General features: G+C 38.2%; 1 protein-coding gene across 1 annotated transcript; it reads right to left on the bottom strand.

Moving 5' to 3' along the window:
- Nucleotides 1-62: 62 nt before the first annotated feature.
- On the bottom strand, nucleotides 63-922 carry galla-1. The gene is made up of 3 exons (XM_065226664.1): nucleotides 678-922; nucleotides 344-607; nucleotides 63-271 (listed from the first exon to the last, which is right to left on the bottom strand). The coding sequence occupies exons 1-3, from the start codon at nucleotides 829-831 to the stop codon at nucleotides 174-176; spliced, it is 516 nt and encodes a 171-aa protein (XP_065082736.1). The 5' UTR covers nucleotides 832-922; the 3' UTR covers nucleotides 63-173.
- Between the last annotated feature and the right edge of the window lie 14,319 nt (nucleotides 923-15,241).

Here is a 15,241-nt window from a genome sequence, read left to right as displayed (position 1 = left end):
CCATCTCTCAAAAATTCCAACGCTCAATACGCTGTACTGTAAATTTTATTTTTAAATAGTTACTTCCTGTGACAAAAATTTCACCATGCCCTTATTTCTATTGCTTCTGAAGCAAACAAACAAACAAAAAACTGGTTTCCAAAAGTGCAATCACCTACAAAGTCCACCTCAGCTCAGTCTTCCTCTTTGATACAACTTTCCACCAACTGTCGCAAGTTGGGATTCTCCATGGCGGCTGCTATCCGTTCCTTATCGTTAATCTGCTTGTTAACTGTAACATTCATTGTTGTCGGGGCTCAATTAGCAATTATCTCTTTTTATTACACAGCGCTATGCTACTTACTTTCATCCTCCGTCGAGTGGGCTCCCTTCTTGATGTAGATGTCCAGCTTGAGGTTGTGGTGGATGTTACGCTGGACCTTAACCCGGATGCACAGCCCAATCAACGTGGCCAACGAGCAGTGCGGTACCGTTGGGTTGAACTCTATCCGGACGACGTAGACATTGCCCTCGGTTGGTTCCTGTACGAAGATTCCCTCCTCATAGACCACCTTCAAGTCCTCCAGGGTGTTCGGCTTCTCCGGGTCTCGGATGGTACGGAGGAAATCTGTACAAAAAAAAAAGAAGGCTGCAATCAATTTTAACCCGAACGAATCTACCCCGCTAATACACCCAACCGTAGATCGTTTCCCTCAGATCATCCACACTGCGGTAGCCGAGCTGTGATAAGGTCGGCGATGGAGTCATTTCTTTCTTCGGGGTATCATTACTAGAAGAACTGGGTGATACACCGAGATCCTCGGATGTTTTCCTGCGGAAGAACGACAACATTGTGGAACAGACCGGAATGGGGTTATCTAATTTGAAGGAAATTGAAGATTTTTTGGGACTGAGCGAAAGTTCACACAGGAGAAGATGAAAATCGCGACGAAACTGAACTGCGACGAATGTTATCGTACTTTTTGTTTTGATCGAGTTCAGCACCTTCTTCGTTTGCTTTGTTTTTCTATGTTGTTCGTATGTGAGGAAACGTCAAAACGAATAACAAGCCGCCCACTCAAATTTGCCGCCGCATAAATGGATCAATTCGAAAGGGGGTTCACCCACCGGGATATTCAGAAAAGAAATCGAATGCATCATGTCGTTTTCGTTTGACAGTGTAGCCGTGTAGCGGTGTAGTAGCTACACCAACAGCTACACCGCCGTACATGACCGTACACCGAAATAATCAACCACGAATATGCGTAAAAAATTGATGAGTTCGTGCGTTTCTGATCTTTTACGACCTGCATGATGTTGTGCGTGATTGGAAACTCACGGCGTATACAAATAACAAATTAAAATTAGTATTAAAACATGCTGGGCCTTATTACGGGTGTCACTACACGGTGATAAGCAAGTGCACGGATAGAAATCTCCTTATACCTTTTCGCAAATTTCTATTGCTGATTATTCATAAAATGTATAAGTCAACTAATAAGCAGCCCTAATAAAAAATAACCATAAACGAACGATAACCCAAATCATTGAACTATTCCACAAATGGTTTGGATGATACCCAGAACACGTCGTTAAGCAAATTAACCATACAATTTTTATTAGGGAGACGCCTTGCAAAAAGTTAATAAAGATCATGTGTCAAATGAAATGTATAAGCGGTCACACATACCTTTTATGCATTCTTATAGGACCTATGTGGTTTGTCTTATGGAATGTATAAGACTGATGTTTTGGCAAAAATGTATAAGTGAAACACATGAAAAAAATAATTGTTATGTTAACAAGAATGTGACTATAAAAAAAAATTATGAATAATCAGCAATGTAAATTTGCCAAAAGGTAGAAATCTTTCTATCCTAGGGGAAGTACAACTTGATCTGCAGGAATATTTGGTGTAAAAATTGCTCAAATTGGTAATTATTATAATTTTTAGTATAAATATTAATGATATTAACTGTCAAGCGGGCAGCTTCAAAGTAAAAACAATAACAGTGTAACTTCAACGCGTACACTCAATGTCGTTTCACCGTTGTTGTTTATGTTTACTGCAGCTTTCATTTTCGATTTTCGTTTTGGATAACTCTGATCGATTTCGACTTCGACTTTTCATGATAAAAACGGTACCAGCAGCAAATTTTGCCAGTTGCAGGCTCATGGCAAATGTAATACGACCACGGAACCATCACTCTGGGACTCCGTTTACAGGGGAGGCGTAGTCAGTCGATTCCCGTTCCATCGGAGGATAGCACATTGATTCGCAGACGATGAAGAATTCGTGGAAATTAATGACTATTTTCTGGGACAGAAGTGCGACCGATTATTTGCACTGAGATCAGCTAACAAATAATGCCGATTTTTTTAGAACAAGGAGCGGATTTTGGTGGCGGTGGCCAGCAAGATCATCAAAGAATGACTTGCATCTGGTGTGAAATCCATTTTTTACTAAACGAATGTCAAATGTACACTTCAAACCAAAAATAGTCAAAAACAAAAAAACAACTGTCAGACTAAGTATAAGATTCGCAAATATCACACATATTAAAATATTTAATATTTCCACCATCGATATTGATGCTGATACTTGGACCTGTCCTTCCCCGTGTACAATGTGCAGACTTCTTCATTGTCTTGTACAGGGGGAACGACACTTCAAGATTATCCCATTTTTATCCAAATCTCTCATAAAATTTTCAACGTGCACAAAATTCAATCGATCACATCTATTCTTTCTATTCCCAACTTATCCCTTCTGCATGCACACAAATTATCAAGCAAGCCGTGCTGTTTCTCGCAGTTTTTAGGTAGACCGCGAAGCACTCTGCCATAATCGCGTCAGTTTTCAACGATCTCATTAAAATAAACGATGCACCACTCCTTCATAATCGGTCACGGGGACAAAAGCATCAAGCGCCTCATGGAGGAGATGGCAACGCACATCCACTTTCCGGGGTTAAAACGATTGAATCCGACGGAGAAGAGCAACCAGGTGTCGGTGTATAGTAGCTTGGAAGGTGCCAAACTGCTGATCCTAGCTCCGGGAAAAACCTCACCTGACAATGGAACCGCCTTCGTCGAACAGGTGTAATAAGAATTCATTGTTTTCTACTCGGCCCAAGTTGTACTCTTGGCCTCGCTCTTGGCTGGGGTTGGTCATGAGTTTGGAGGAGGAAGCCGCCCGCTGGCTGATGGAATTTCTTACTTTACGGAGAGTATTTACTTATGGTACACTTGTTTTTCTTCCGCTGCACTTCGATAGAAACCGCAAGTCTGACAGCCACCAAATCTGACAATAAATCATTTAAAATTATTATTTGTTATTTAGGCTCTGAACCATTTGGTGGATTATTTTAACTTTTGGTTAAAATTTGACAGATGGAAAGTTATCGATTAACCCTGCTATCCGAGTGTGGTTACTTCTGACAGACAAGAAGTTAAATTTTGACAACTATGGCTGAGTTCTTCTCGAAAACCGGTCGATCGACAGCACAGGGATTTTCGAACATAGAAAATAACTTTCGAAATGTCACTTTTAACCACGAGTTAAATTTAACACGGCAAATGGTTCACAGCCTTAGGCTCTGAACCATTTGGCGAATTATTTTAACTTTTGGTTAAAATTTGACAGATGGAAAGTTATCGATTAACCCTGCTACCCGAGCGTGGTTACTTCTGACAGACAAGAAGTTAAATTTTGACAATTGTGGCTCGAAAACCGGTCGATCGACAGCACGGGGATTTTCGAACATAGAAAATAACTTTCGAAATGTCACTTTTAACCACGAGTTAAATTTAACTCGGCAAATGGTTCACAGCCTTAATACAATCATGGAAAACACATTTTGTTGCTGGACACAGGGTTACTTCCACTCACTTTCTATAAAAAATGTTTTTCGGTATTATGAAATCATGGTATATAGTATAATGCTTATTAGTACTTGTAAGTTACAAGAAAAGGTCATGAAATATATGTTTGACACATAAAATCTGTCAATATTGCTTTCAGTGCGTCACAATCAGAGATTTTACGACTCGTGAGCGCTCACTCTGAGTGAACGCTCACGAATCATAAGATCGCTGATTGTGACGCTCTGAAAGCGAAATTGACAAGCTTTATGTGTCAAACACATTCTCATAATTTTGAAAACCATTGTTTAAAGGTATTAGTACACGAGACAAATATTTGTCTTAATTTGACAGATACACTTAATGTATCTGTTATCGTATCTGTATCTGTATCTGTATCTAACGGAGTGGAATTCGATCAGTGTTTACTAAAATGACAGGAATAAGAACATCTGGATTCCCTTCGAAGCTCGCTTCGGAGCTTCGTGCTGGTGAAGGGCTTTGTCCCAGCGGATTTCTACTGCGCCTGTAATCTGCTGGGCAGCATCGAAATTGCAAGTATTTTTTTTAAATATTATTAATAAAAAATAAACTAATGAAAAAAGCTTCCTGAGACAATTTTTATTTTCATTTCAAACTGCGGTGAGGGTTGTAAATAATCTCCTTTGTAGACTGCTCGCTTTTTTATCGATGATTGCCTGGATTGTGGTCTCCTTGTATCCGTTGAGTCTTGCTAGTTGTTGTTGCTCGTTGAGATGTACTGTAATTCCTTAACCTTTCCTGTATCGCTGAGTGGAAGAGTCTGCATCCGATGAATCATGTGGTGAAAGGCGGCCATTTTCTGTTGGACGACTCTATCTACGATGCAGAAAAGATTGTGCATTTCTGTGGCTAGCTGCGCGCACGCTGAATAGATAGAAAGAAGATTGATGACGATTCTGAAAATTTTCTGCAAAAAGATGATGCGCGATGCAAGTAGATGCGAGAAATGAAAGAAGATTTTTCGAAGATTGATTCGCTAGTGTGAGATTTGTTGAGCATCTAGACTTGAGATTTAGATGAGTCGCCCCCCTCGGGTTTCCCATTGGGGCTCCTTTCGTCTGCTTGTAGAAGTTACCTCGGAAAGAGAAGTAGTTCTCGTCCATACAAAGGCGGGTCAGCTTAAGGTACGTCCGAACCTTGTTTCTCCATGCTGCATCCTCTCGTTGTGTTAATAGCCAGTCCTCCAAATGGTTGATCGCTGCCTTGACCTTCCAGATTTTTGAAATCTGAAATGTTTTGCAAAGTTAGTTTAGTGGACTTTTAGTTACGATTATCAAACGTTTTTTCACAGACAAACAGACATAACACATTGAATATTTCTCACTGTAAAACATCGTCGCTAAAACATTACCGCCATCTATTGAGTACACTGTGGTGGGTAGTACGCTGAACAGATGGCGGTAGTGTGTAAACGTCAAACGCAAGGAAATTAACTATGCGCGCCACAGGTGGCGGTACTACCAACTACGATACTTTTGAATTGACCGTTAAATGCTTGTTCGATGAACAACTTGCGAGTGTTATGTCTGTTTGTCTGTGGTTTTTTTTAAAATGCGGATCCCTCGGGAGGAGAGGGTTTAAGCCAGGTATTTACCGAGGCAGACGACTCTATCTACGATGCATGAAAGATTTTGTTTTGGTATGGTTAGCTGTGCGCACGTACACACGAAAAACGAAAATTGTATTAGTAAAAATATTGTACTTTCAATTTAAAAGTATTCAAAAATTTGTTATACTAACTATGAAAATATTTAATACACCAAGGTTTTTTTCAAACCAAAAGTAAATGTTTTGATTTTAACTTGTAGTTTTAAAAGTGCAAATTTTCAAATCGAATATAGTTGAACTGTCAAAACACCTACTTTGTGAAGAGATTTCTACTCATTCCTGGGTAGGTTAATAATAACGTGAGTGTAGAAAAGCAGGTGGTGAAAATGGCAAAATTTTCAACTATTTGTTAATAAGAGATTATTATCGCGAAAAATGTCCCAATCCGGACTTTTATTGCTCGGAAAAAAGATGTCCGCATACTTCCGAACTCGTGTAGTATGGAACGAGGTATGGAATCCTTTGTCGAGCAATATAATGCTGTCGAAAAAGTTGAAGCAGAAGGAGGAAACCAATAGGTGAAAGCCATTCGATGTAGCGACTGGGAATTTTGATACAGCCGCTCAGCCCAGTTACTAAGAGGATTCCAGGAGTACCGGGAAAATCATTACTTAGTTGAGCGACATTGCCACCGGCTGGCCACTTGCTTGCCCTGAACTGAAAGTGGTGGTACAACCGAGTCTATCTGGAGCAGCCACGAATAGGAACTGATGGCGACCACAGGGAATCATTCGGTTTAATGATTATGGTACGTATGAACAACTTATTTATACTTAAATGACAATATTTGCGCTAATGCCTACTTTCTAACTGTTCTTTCATAGTGTTTCCATCCTGATACCTGTCTATTGTCACAGGCAGGGATGTAAACCGTTGACGTTTTTTACTACACTCGCTTCGTTGCCGTGCGCGACAGTCTGTTTGTATTCGTACTCTCATGCTCTACCGTCGTCTCTCTTACACAACACAAACGGTAGAACAACATTCGAGCAAAAAGAAAATTTTCAAATAACTTTCATATGACATGTGGGATTTCGTTCTAATTCCTCAATTTGGTGTAAATTAAACCATTTCTAATCAGAAATATTATTACTAGGACATCGTTGCTTGCTATTTTCAGAATTCACACAAGCACAACATCAGCAGCTCTTGTTATGAGAAAAACTAAAATACATACATTCGTGACGGTCTTCGACAACAGTGTCGTATGACAGAGCCTATCAAATGACATTTTAGTTTGGTACTGTAATTTGATAGCTTGTTTTGCAACTGTCGCAAGCAAAGGCAGTCGAATATCACAGAAAATGTGTCGACTACTGTGACCGCTTACAAGACTGGTCACAGGTTCTTGGCGACTTGGAAGTTCGTGCTCTGGTGCAGGTGATTGAATCGATGCACGATCTCAAACCGGAGTCTTCACCGCTTGTACCTGCGCAATCTGAGTTTGGAGATTCTTAACAGTTTGTTCACAAAAACGAGAAATACTAAATAATAAAGTTCCTTTCGGTTTTTCCTTTCGAATAATAAAAACTTTAAATTTTATATTCAGTAGAATTTAAAATGAAAACTTTTATATTTAAATTGAAAATATTTCCTTCATTTGGTAATTAAAATGACACATGTTATTTCAAATAAACCAGACTTTAACCTCAAGTTTTGATTTGGAATAAAAAGTTCTTCGCTTTTAATTTCAACACTGCCAAACTTTTCATTTGACAGTAGTACAATTTATTTTGAAATTTTTTAACTTTAAAAGCAATGATCGGGAAACTTTTGATTTGACAGTTGGTTGACTTTCATTTTGAAAGCTAACAGCTTTCTACCAAAAAGAACCAACGCAAACTTTCAATTTCACCAATGGTTTTTTTAATTTTAGCAACGAATTTTCTTTGTGTGTAGATCGAAAAAAAGATTGATGACGATTCTGAAGATTTCCTGCAAAAAGATGATGTGCGATGCAAGTAGATGTTGATTTATCGTAGATTGATTCGCTGGTGTTAGATTTTTCGAGCATCTAGAATTGAGATTTGGATGAGACGCCCCTTCGGTATTTACATTAAATTTCGGAAATTTGAAAACCTTTTGCGATCATTCCTTCTGACCACGTTGGGTTTTCACCGTGATTGTCACCATCTTCGATAAATTTACCATCGTAGGGTAATATCATATCGCTGAAGTGCTAGAAGCATTCATTTTCTGGATCCGCTTTTACCCCTTCTGAGGTAAGAATGTGCCCAAAAAACTTCACATGATCTTGCCACAACTTAACTTTTTCGCCATTTAATTTCACTTCTCGCTCGTGCATTCGCTGAAGGAAAGCCTTCAGGTTATTATTGTGATCACGCATTGCTTCTTGAACTGTTTCGCCGCAACCGTAGATTACCCTTAGTAGCACGCTTGTCACAAATCAATTGTAGCAACTTATATACGACTTATTTCAGTCATAAACAAGTTGCTGTAACTTATTGTGATGAAAGTGTGCTACCCCTTCTAAGACTAGAAGGTCCGTAGAAGCGTGCTCAACTTTTTGGCTCAGCTCTGGTACTCTCTTCGGTCCCAAACTAATCGATGTACCCCTCGAAACATAGGAAAATCCCTCATTTAATCTGTCAAACTTTCATAGCGAATCAATACAAACATAGTGTAGTATGTACTAGAATTTCGACTAGAATGGGGTAAGTTAATCTATTTGCTTGGGACCAATAGGCTAGTCAAGTAGTGATTAAATTTAAAATCGATAGTTTCGTATTGATTGTTGGTACTATGGCGAGCACCTCATCGGTGATGAAGCAGAAAACGAAGGTGTGCCACAGAGCTTGAAGCACGCTTAGAAGACGACAGGCTACCGACCCCTGATCTTCAAGAAGTTGAGGAGGACATCGGTCGGCTGAAGAACAACAAAGCAACTGGTGTAGATCAACTACCAAGTGAGCTATTAACATACGGTGGTGAAGCACTGGCTAAAGCGCTGCACTGAGTAATTGCCAAGCTTTGAGAGGAGGAGATATTACCGAAGGAGTGGATGGAAGGTGTCGTATGCCCAATCTACAAAAAGAGCGACAAGTTGTATTGCTGCAACTACCGCGCATTCACACTGCTGAGCGCCGCCTACAAGGTACTTTCACAAATTCTATGCCGCCGCCTGTCACCATTTGCAAGAGAGTTCGTGGGACAACCCAACAAACAATTGAGAGCTCTTATAAAACACCTGAGTTGATCAAACGTTGAATAATAGCTTCCAGAGTTGAACAAGAATGTAGTTGTATTGCCATTTGATTAAAAGTTTTAAAAGCTGTTGGAGCACTCTTAAATGATTGTTTACGTTCGGTTTAACTATATGCTTTATAAGACCTACGATAACTTTTATAGCACCTTAGTTAAACTGATTCACAAGAGCTATACAGAACGTGGAATAAACGCATCAAAACAAACAATTGGGAGCTCTTATAAAACACCTGAGTTGATCAAACGTTGAATAATAGCTTCCAGAGTTGTACAAGAATGTAGTTGTATTGCCTTTTTGGTTAAACGCTTCAAAAGATGCTTGGAGCACTCTTAAATGATTGTTTACGTTCGGTTAAACTGTTTGACAGGAGCCATATAGGATGTGGAATAAACGCATCAAAACAAACCATTGGGAGCTCTTATACAACACCTGAGTTGATCAAACGTTGAATAATAGCTTCCAGAGTTGTACAAGAATGTAGTTGTATTACCATTTGGTTAAAAGCTTCAAAAACTGCTTGGAGCACTCTTAAATGATTGTTTACGTTCGGTTAAACTGTTTGACAGGAGCCATATAGGATGTGGAATAAACGCATCAAAACAAACCATTGGGAGCTCTTATACAACACCTGAGTTGATCAAACGTTGAATAATAGCTTCCAGAGTTGTACAAGAATGTAGTTGTATTGCCATTTGGTTAAAAGCTTCAAAAACTGCTTGGAGCACTCTTAAATGATTGTTTACGTTCGGTTAAACTGTTTGACAGGAGCCATATAGGATGTGGAATAAACGCATCAAAACAAACCATTGGGAGCTCTTATACAACACCTGAGTTGATCAAACGTTGAATAATAGCTTCCAGAGTTGTACAAGAATGTAGTTGTATTACCATTTGGTTAAAAGCTTCAAAAACTGCTTGGAGCACTCTTAAATGATTGTTTACATTCGGTTTAACTGTGTGACAGGAGCCATATAGGATGTGGAATAAACGCATCAAAACAAACCATTGGGAGCTCTTATACAACACCTGAGTTGATCAAACGTTGAATAATAGCTTCCAGAGTTGTACAAGAATGTAGTTGTATTGCCATTTGGTTAAAAGCTTCAAAAACTGCTTGGAGCACTCTTAAATGATTGTTTACATTCGGTTTAACTGTGTGACAGGAGCCATATAGGATGTGGAATAAACGCCTCAAAACAAACCATTGGGAGCTCTTATACAACACCTGAGTTGATCAAACGTTGAATAATAGCTTCCAGAGTTGTACAAGAATGTAGTTGTATTGCCATTTGGTTAAAAGCTTCAAAAACTGCTTGGAGCACTCTTAAATGATTGTTTACGTTCGGTTAAACTGTTTGACAGGAGCCATATAGGATGTGGAATAAACGCATCAAAACAAACAATTGGGAGCTCTTATAAAACACCTGAGTTGATCAAACGTTGAATAATAGCTTCCAGAGTTGTACAAGAATGTAGTTGTATTACCATTTGGTTAAAAGCTTCAAAAACTGCTTGGAGCACTCTTAAATGATTGTTTACGTTCGGTTAAACTGTTTGACAGGAGCCATATAGGATGTGGAATAAACGCATCAAAACAAACCATTGGGAGCTCTTATACAACACCTGAGTTGATCAAACGTTGAATAATAGCTTCCAGAGTTGTACAAGAATGTAGTTGTATTGCCATTTGGTTAAAAGCTTCAAAAACTGCTTGGAGCACTCTTAAATGATTGTTTACATTCGGTTTAACTGTGTGACAGGAGCCATATAGGATGTGGAATAAACGCCTCAAAACAAACCATTGGGAGCTCTTATACAACACCTGAGTTGATCAAACGTTGAATAATAGCTTCCAGAGTTGTACAAGAATGTAGTTGTATTGCCATTTGGTTAAAAGCTTCAAAAACTGCTTGGAGCACTCTTAAATGATTGTTTACATTCGGTTTAACTGTGTGACAGGAGCCATATAGGATGTGGAATAAACGCCTCAAAACAAACCATTGGGAGCTCTTATACAACACCTGAGTTGATCAAACGTTGAATAATAGCTTCCAGAGTTGTACAAGAATGTAGTTGTATTGCCATTTGGTTAAAAGCTTCAAAAACTGCTTGGAGCACTCTTAAATGATTGTTTACGTTCGGTTAAACTGTTTGACAGGAGCCATATAGGATGTGGAATAAACGCATCAAAACAAACCATTGGGAGCTCTTATACAACACCTGAGTTGATCAAACGTTGAATAATAGCTTCCAGAGTTGTACAAGAATGTAGTTGTATTACCATTTGGTTAAAAGCTTCAAAAACTGCTTGGAGCACTCTTAAATGATTGTTTACATTCGGTTTAACTGTGTGACAGGAGCCATATAGGATGTGGAATAAACGCATCAAAACAAACCATTGGGAGCTCTTATACAACACCTGAGTTGATCAAACGTTGAATAATAGCTTCCAGAGTTGTACAAGAATGTAGTTGTATTGCCATTTGGTTAAAAGCTTCAAAAACTGCTTGGAGCACTCTTAAATGATTGTTTACATTCGGTTTAACTGTGTGACAGGAGCCATATAGGATGTGGAATAAACGCCTCAAAACAAACCATTGGGAGCTCTTATACAACACCTGAGTTGATCAAACGTTGAATAATAGCTTCCAGAGTTGTACAAGAATGTAGTTGTATTGCCATTTGGTTAAAAGCTTCAAAAACTGCTTGGAGCACTCTTAAATGATTGTTTACGTTCGGTTAAACTGTTTGACAGGAGCCATATAGGATGTGGAATAAACGCATCAAAACAAACAATTGGGAGCTCTTATAAAACACCTGAGTTGATCAAACGTTGAATAATAGCTTCCAGAGTTGTACAAGAATGTAGTTGTATTACCATTTGGTTAAAAGCTTCAAAAACTGCTTGGAGCACTCTTAAATGATTGTTTACGTTCGGTTAAACTGTTTGACAGGAGCCATATAGGATGTGGAATAAACGCATCAAAACAAACCATTGGGAGCTCTTATACAACACCTGAGTTGATCAAACGTTGAATAATAGCTTCCAGAGTTGTACAAGAATGTAGTTGTATTGCCATTTGGTTAAAAGCTTCAAAAACTGCTTGGAGCACTCTTAAATGATTGTTTACATTCGGTTTAACTGTGTGACAGGAGCCATATAGGATGTGGAATAAACGCCTCAAAACAAACCATTGGGAGCTCTTATACAACACCTGAGTTGATCAAACGTTGAATAATAGCTTCCAGAGTTGTACAAGAATGTAGTTGTATTGCCTTTTTGGTTAAACGCTTCAAAAGCTGCTTGGAGCACTCTTAAATGATTGTTTACGTTCGGTTAAACTGTTTGACAGGAGCCATATAGGATGTGGAATAAACGCATCAAAACAAACAATTGGGAGCTCTTATAAAACACCTGAGTTGATCAAACGTTGAATAATAGCTTCCAGAGTTGAACAAGAATGTAGTTGTATTGCCTTTTTGGTTAAACGCTTCAAAAGCTGCTTGGAGCACTCTTAAATGATTGTTTACGTTCGGTTTACCTATATGCTTTATAAGACCTACGATAACTTTTATAGCACCTTAGTTAAACTGATTGACAAGAGCTATATAGAACGTGAAATAAACGCATCAAAACAAACCATTGGGAGCTCTTATACATCACCTGAGTTGATCAAACGTTGAATAATAGCTTCCAGAGTTGTACAAGAATGTAGTTGTATTACCATTTGGTTAAAAGCTTCAAAAACTGCTTGGAGCACTCTTAAATGATTGTTTACATTCGGTTTAACTGTGTGACAGGAGCCATATAGGATGTGGAATAAACGCATCAAAACAAACCATTGGGAGCTCTTATACAACACCTGAGTTGATCAAACGTTGAATAATAGCTTCCAGAGTTGTACAATAATGTAGTTGTATTACCATTTGGTTAAAAGCTTCAAAAACTGCTTGGAGCACTCTTAAATGATTGTTTACGTTCGGTTAAACTGTTTGACAGGAGCCATATAGGATGTGGAATAAACGCATCAAAACAAACAATTGGGAGCTCTTATAAAACACCTGAGTTGATCAAACGTTGAATAATAGCTTCCAGAGTTGAACAAGAATGTAGTTGTATTGCCTTTTTGGTTAAACGCTTCAAAAGCTGCTTGGAGCACTCTTAAATGATTGTTTACGTTCGGTTTACCTATATGCTTTATAAGACCTACGATAACTTTTATAGCACCTTAGTTAAACTGATTGACAAGAGCTATATAGAACGTGAAATAAACGCATCAAAACAAACCATTGGGAGCTCTTATACATCACCTGAGTTGATCAAACGTTGAATAATAGCTTCCAGAGTTGTACAATAATGTAGTTGTATTACCATTTGGTTAAAAGCTTCAAAAACTGCTTGGAGCACTCTTAAATGATTGTTTACATTAGGTTAAACTGTTTGACAGGAGCCGTATAGGATGTGGAATAAACGCATCAAAACAAACCATTGGGAGCTCTTATACAACACCTGAGTTGATCAAACGTTGAATAATAGCTTCCAGAGTTGTACAAGAATGTAGTTGTATTGCCATTTGGTTAAAAGCTTCAAAAACTGCTTGGAGCACTCTTAAATGATTGTTTACGTTCGACCAACCACAATTTTGTTGCTAAAAATAGCACAAGTGATAGGCATGTTTATATAATCATAAGGCAATGATTATTCGACTGCAAGAGAAGTTACTCAAGATGAGCTTGATATACTTCTCTCATATGATCAAAATATGTATTCAAGAATAGAGCAGATGGAAACAGAAGCGGCTGGCAATCCGGGATCATGAGTTCGAATCTTGCTTCGAGAAACCCTTGGTGGAGTAGGTGTTATTAATAAATGCAAACATTAATTTAAGACATATATCATATAATCAACAATAACATTTCTAGATAAATTCTCTCAATTAATGATTAGAGAGATTAATTGAAAGGATATCAATCAAAGATTAAACAGATGCTTGTTACTACTTCCTCCATGATCACAGAATGTGAATTATGGCATAATTACATATTTTTTCAATGTGCACAAATAAATTAAATTAATAAAAACTGTAGAAGCAATTATTTTGGCGTACCACGACAATTGTTAAACTAATTTTAATATGTGAATATTGTGAGTACTTACACAACGGTTATTAAGGAGTCATTAAAAAGTGCTATAAACGCTTTTCACCGCTTGCTGTTCAATTAATATTTAGGAGTCATAAAAGAGTGTAACAAACGCCTCTCAGGTTCAATCTCTAATACATTTCGAAGCAGCTGTTAGGATGTGTCTACAAACGTTGTATTAGAGCTTTCACCAAAACAATAAAGCTAGAGTTTAAATAAGTATCTATAAACGTTGTATAAAAGTTGCTTCTATCCGGTTGTTAAGAAGTCATTGAAAAGTGTTATAAACGCTTTTCACCGCTTGCTGTACAATGATTATTTAGGAGTCATAAAAGAGTGTAACAAACGCCTCTCAGGTTCAATCTCTAATACATTTCGAAGCAGCTGTTAGGAAGTGTCTACAAACGTTGTATAAGAGCTTTCACCAAAACAATAAAGCTTGACTTTAAATATGTATCTATAAACGTTGTATAAAAGTTGCTTCTATCCGGTTGTTAAGGAGTCATTGAAAAGTGCTATAAACGCTTTTCACCGCTTGCTGTACAATGATTATTTAGGAGTCATAAAAGAGTGCAACAAACGCCTCTCAGGTTTACTCTCTACTAAATTTCAAAGCAGCTGTCAAGAAGTGTCTACAAACGTTGTATAAGAGCTTTCACCAAAATAATAAAGCTTGAGTTTAATATGTATCTATAACCGTTGTATAAAAGTTGCTTCTACTCCTATACCGCGTATACATATAATGCTGTAGTTGAACAGGTTCTCCAAACCAGTGTAAACAAGAGTTTTACAGAAGTTGTAATAAACAAATTGTACAGTTATTATTCAGCATGCAGTTGAATAAAATCACAATGGAAGCGTTTCTTCAACAAGAAATTGATTTTGGATAAACGTTTTACTGAATACGTTAGACAACACCTTTGTGTTGCAGTTGTATAGGTTCTCCAAACCAGTGTAAACAAGGGTTTTATAAAAGTTGTGGTTAACACATTGTACAATTATTATTCAACATGCAGCTGAACAAAATCAAAACGAAAGCGTTTCTTCAACTGGAAATTGTTACTTGGGAATACCACACATCATTTGTTGTCGATTTCAAATCCGCATACTCCACAATCGATCGAGATCAGCTATGGCAAATTATGCACGAGTACGGATTTCCGGATAAACTGACGCGATTGGTCAAGGGGACGATGGATCGAGTTATGTGCGTTGTTCGAGTATCGGGGACACTCTCGAGTCCCTTTGAATCTCGAAGGGGGTTATGGCAAGGTGATGGACTTTCGTGTCTGTTATTCAACATCGGGTTAGAAGTTGTGATCAGAAGAGTTGGGAAAGACACGAGTGGCACGATCTTCAGGAAGTCCATCCAGCTCCTTG

This window comes from Ochlerotatus camptorhynchus, unplaced genomic scaffold (genome assembly GCF_037179485.1).
Source record: "Ochlerotatus camptorhynchus isolate MF236.1 unplaced genomic scaffold, CSIRO-AGI_Acam_v1.1 ptg000257l, whole genome shotgun sequence".
In the NCBI taxonomy this organism is placed as follows: domain Eukaryota; kingdom Metazoa; phylum Arthropoda; class Insecta; order Diptera; family Culicidae; genus Ochlerotatus; species Ochlerotatus camptorhynchus.
This window is presented reverse-complemented; position numbering and strand designations above follow the sequence as displayed.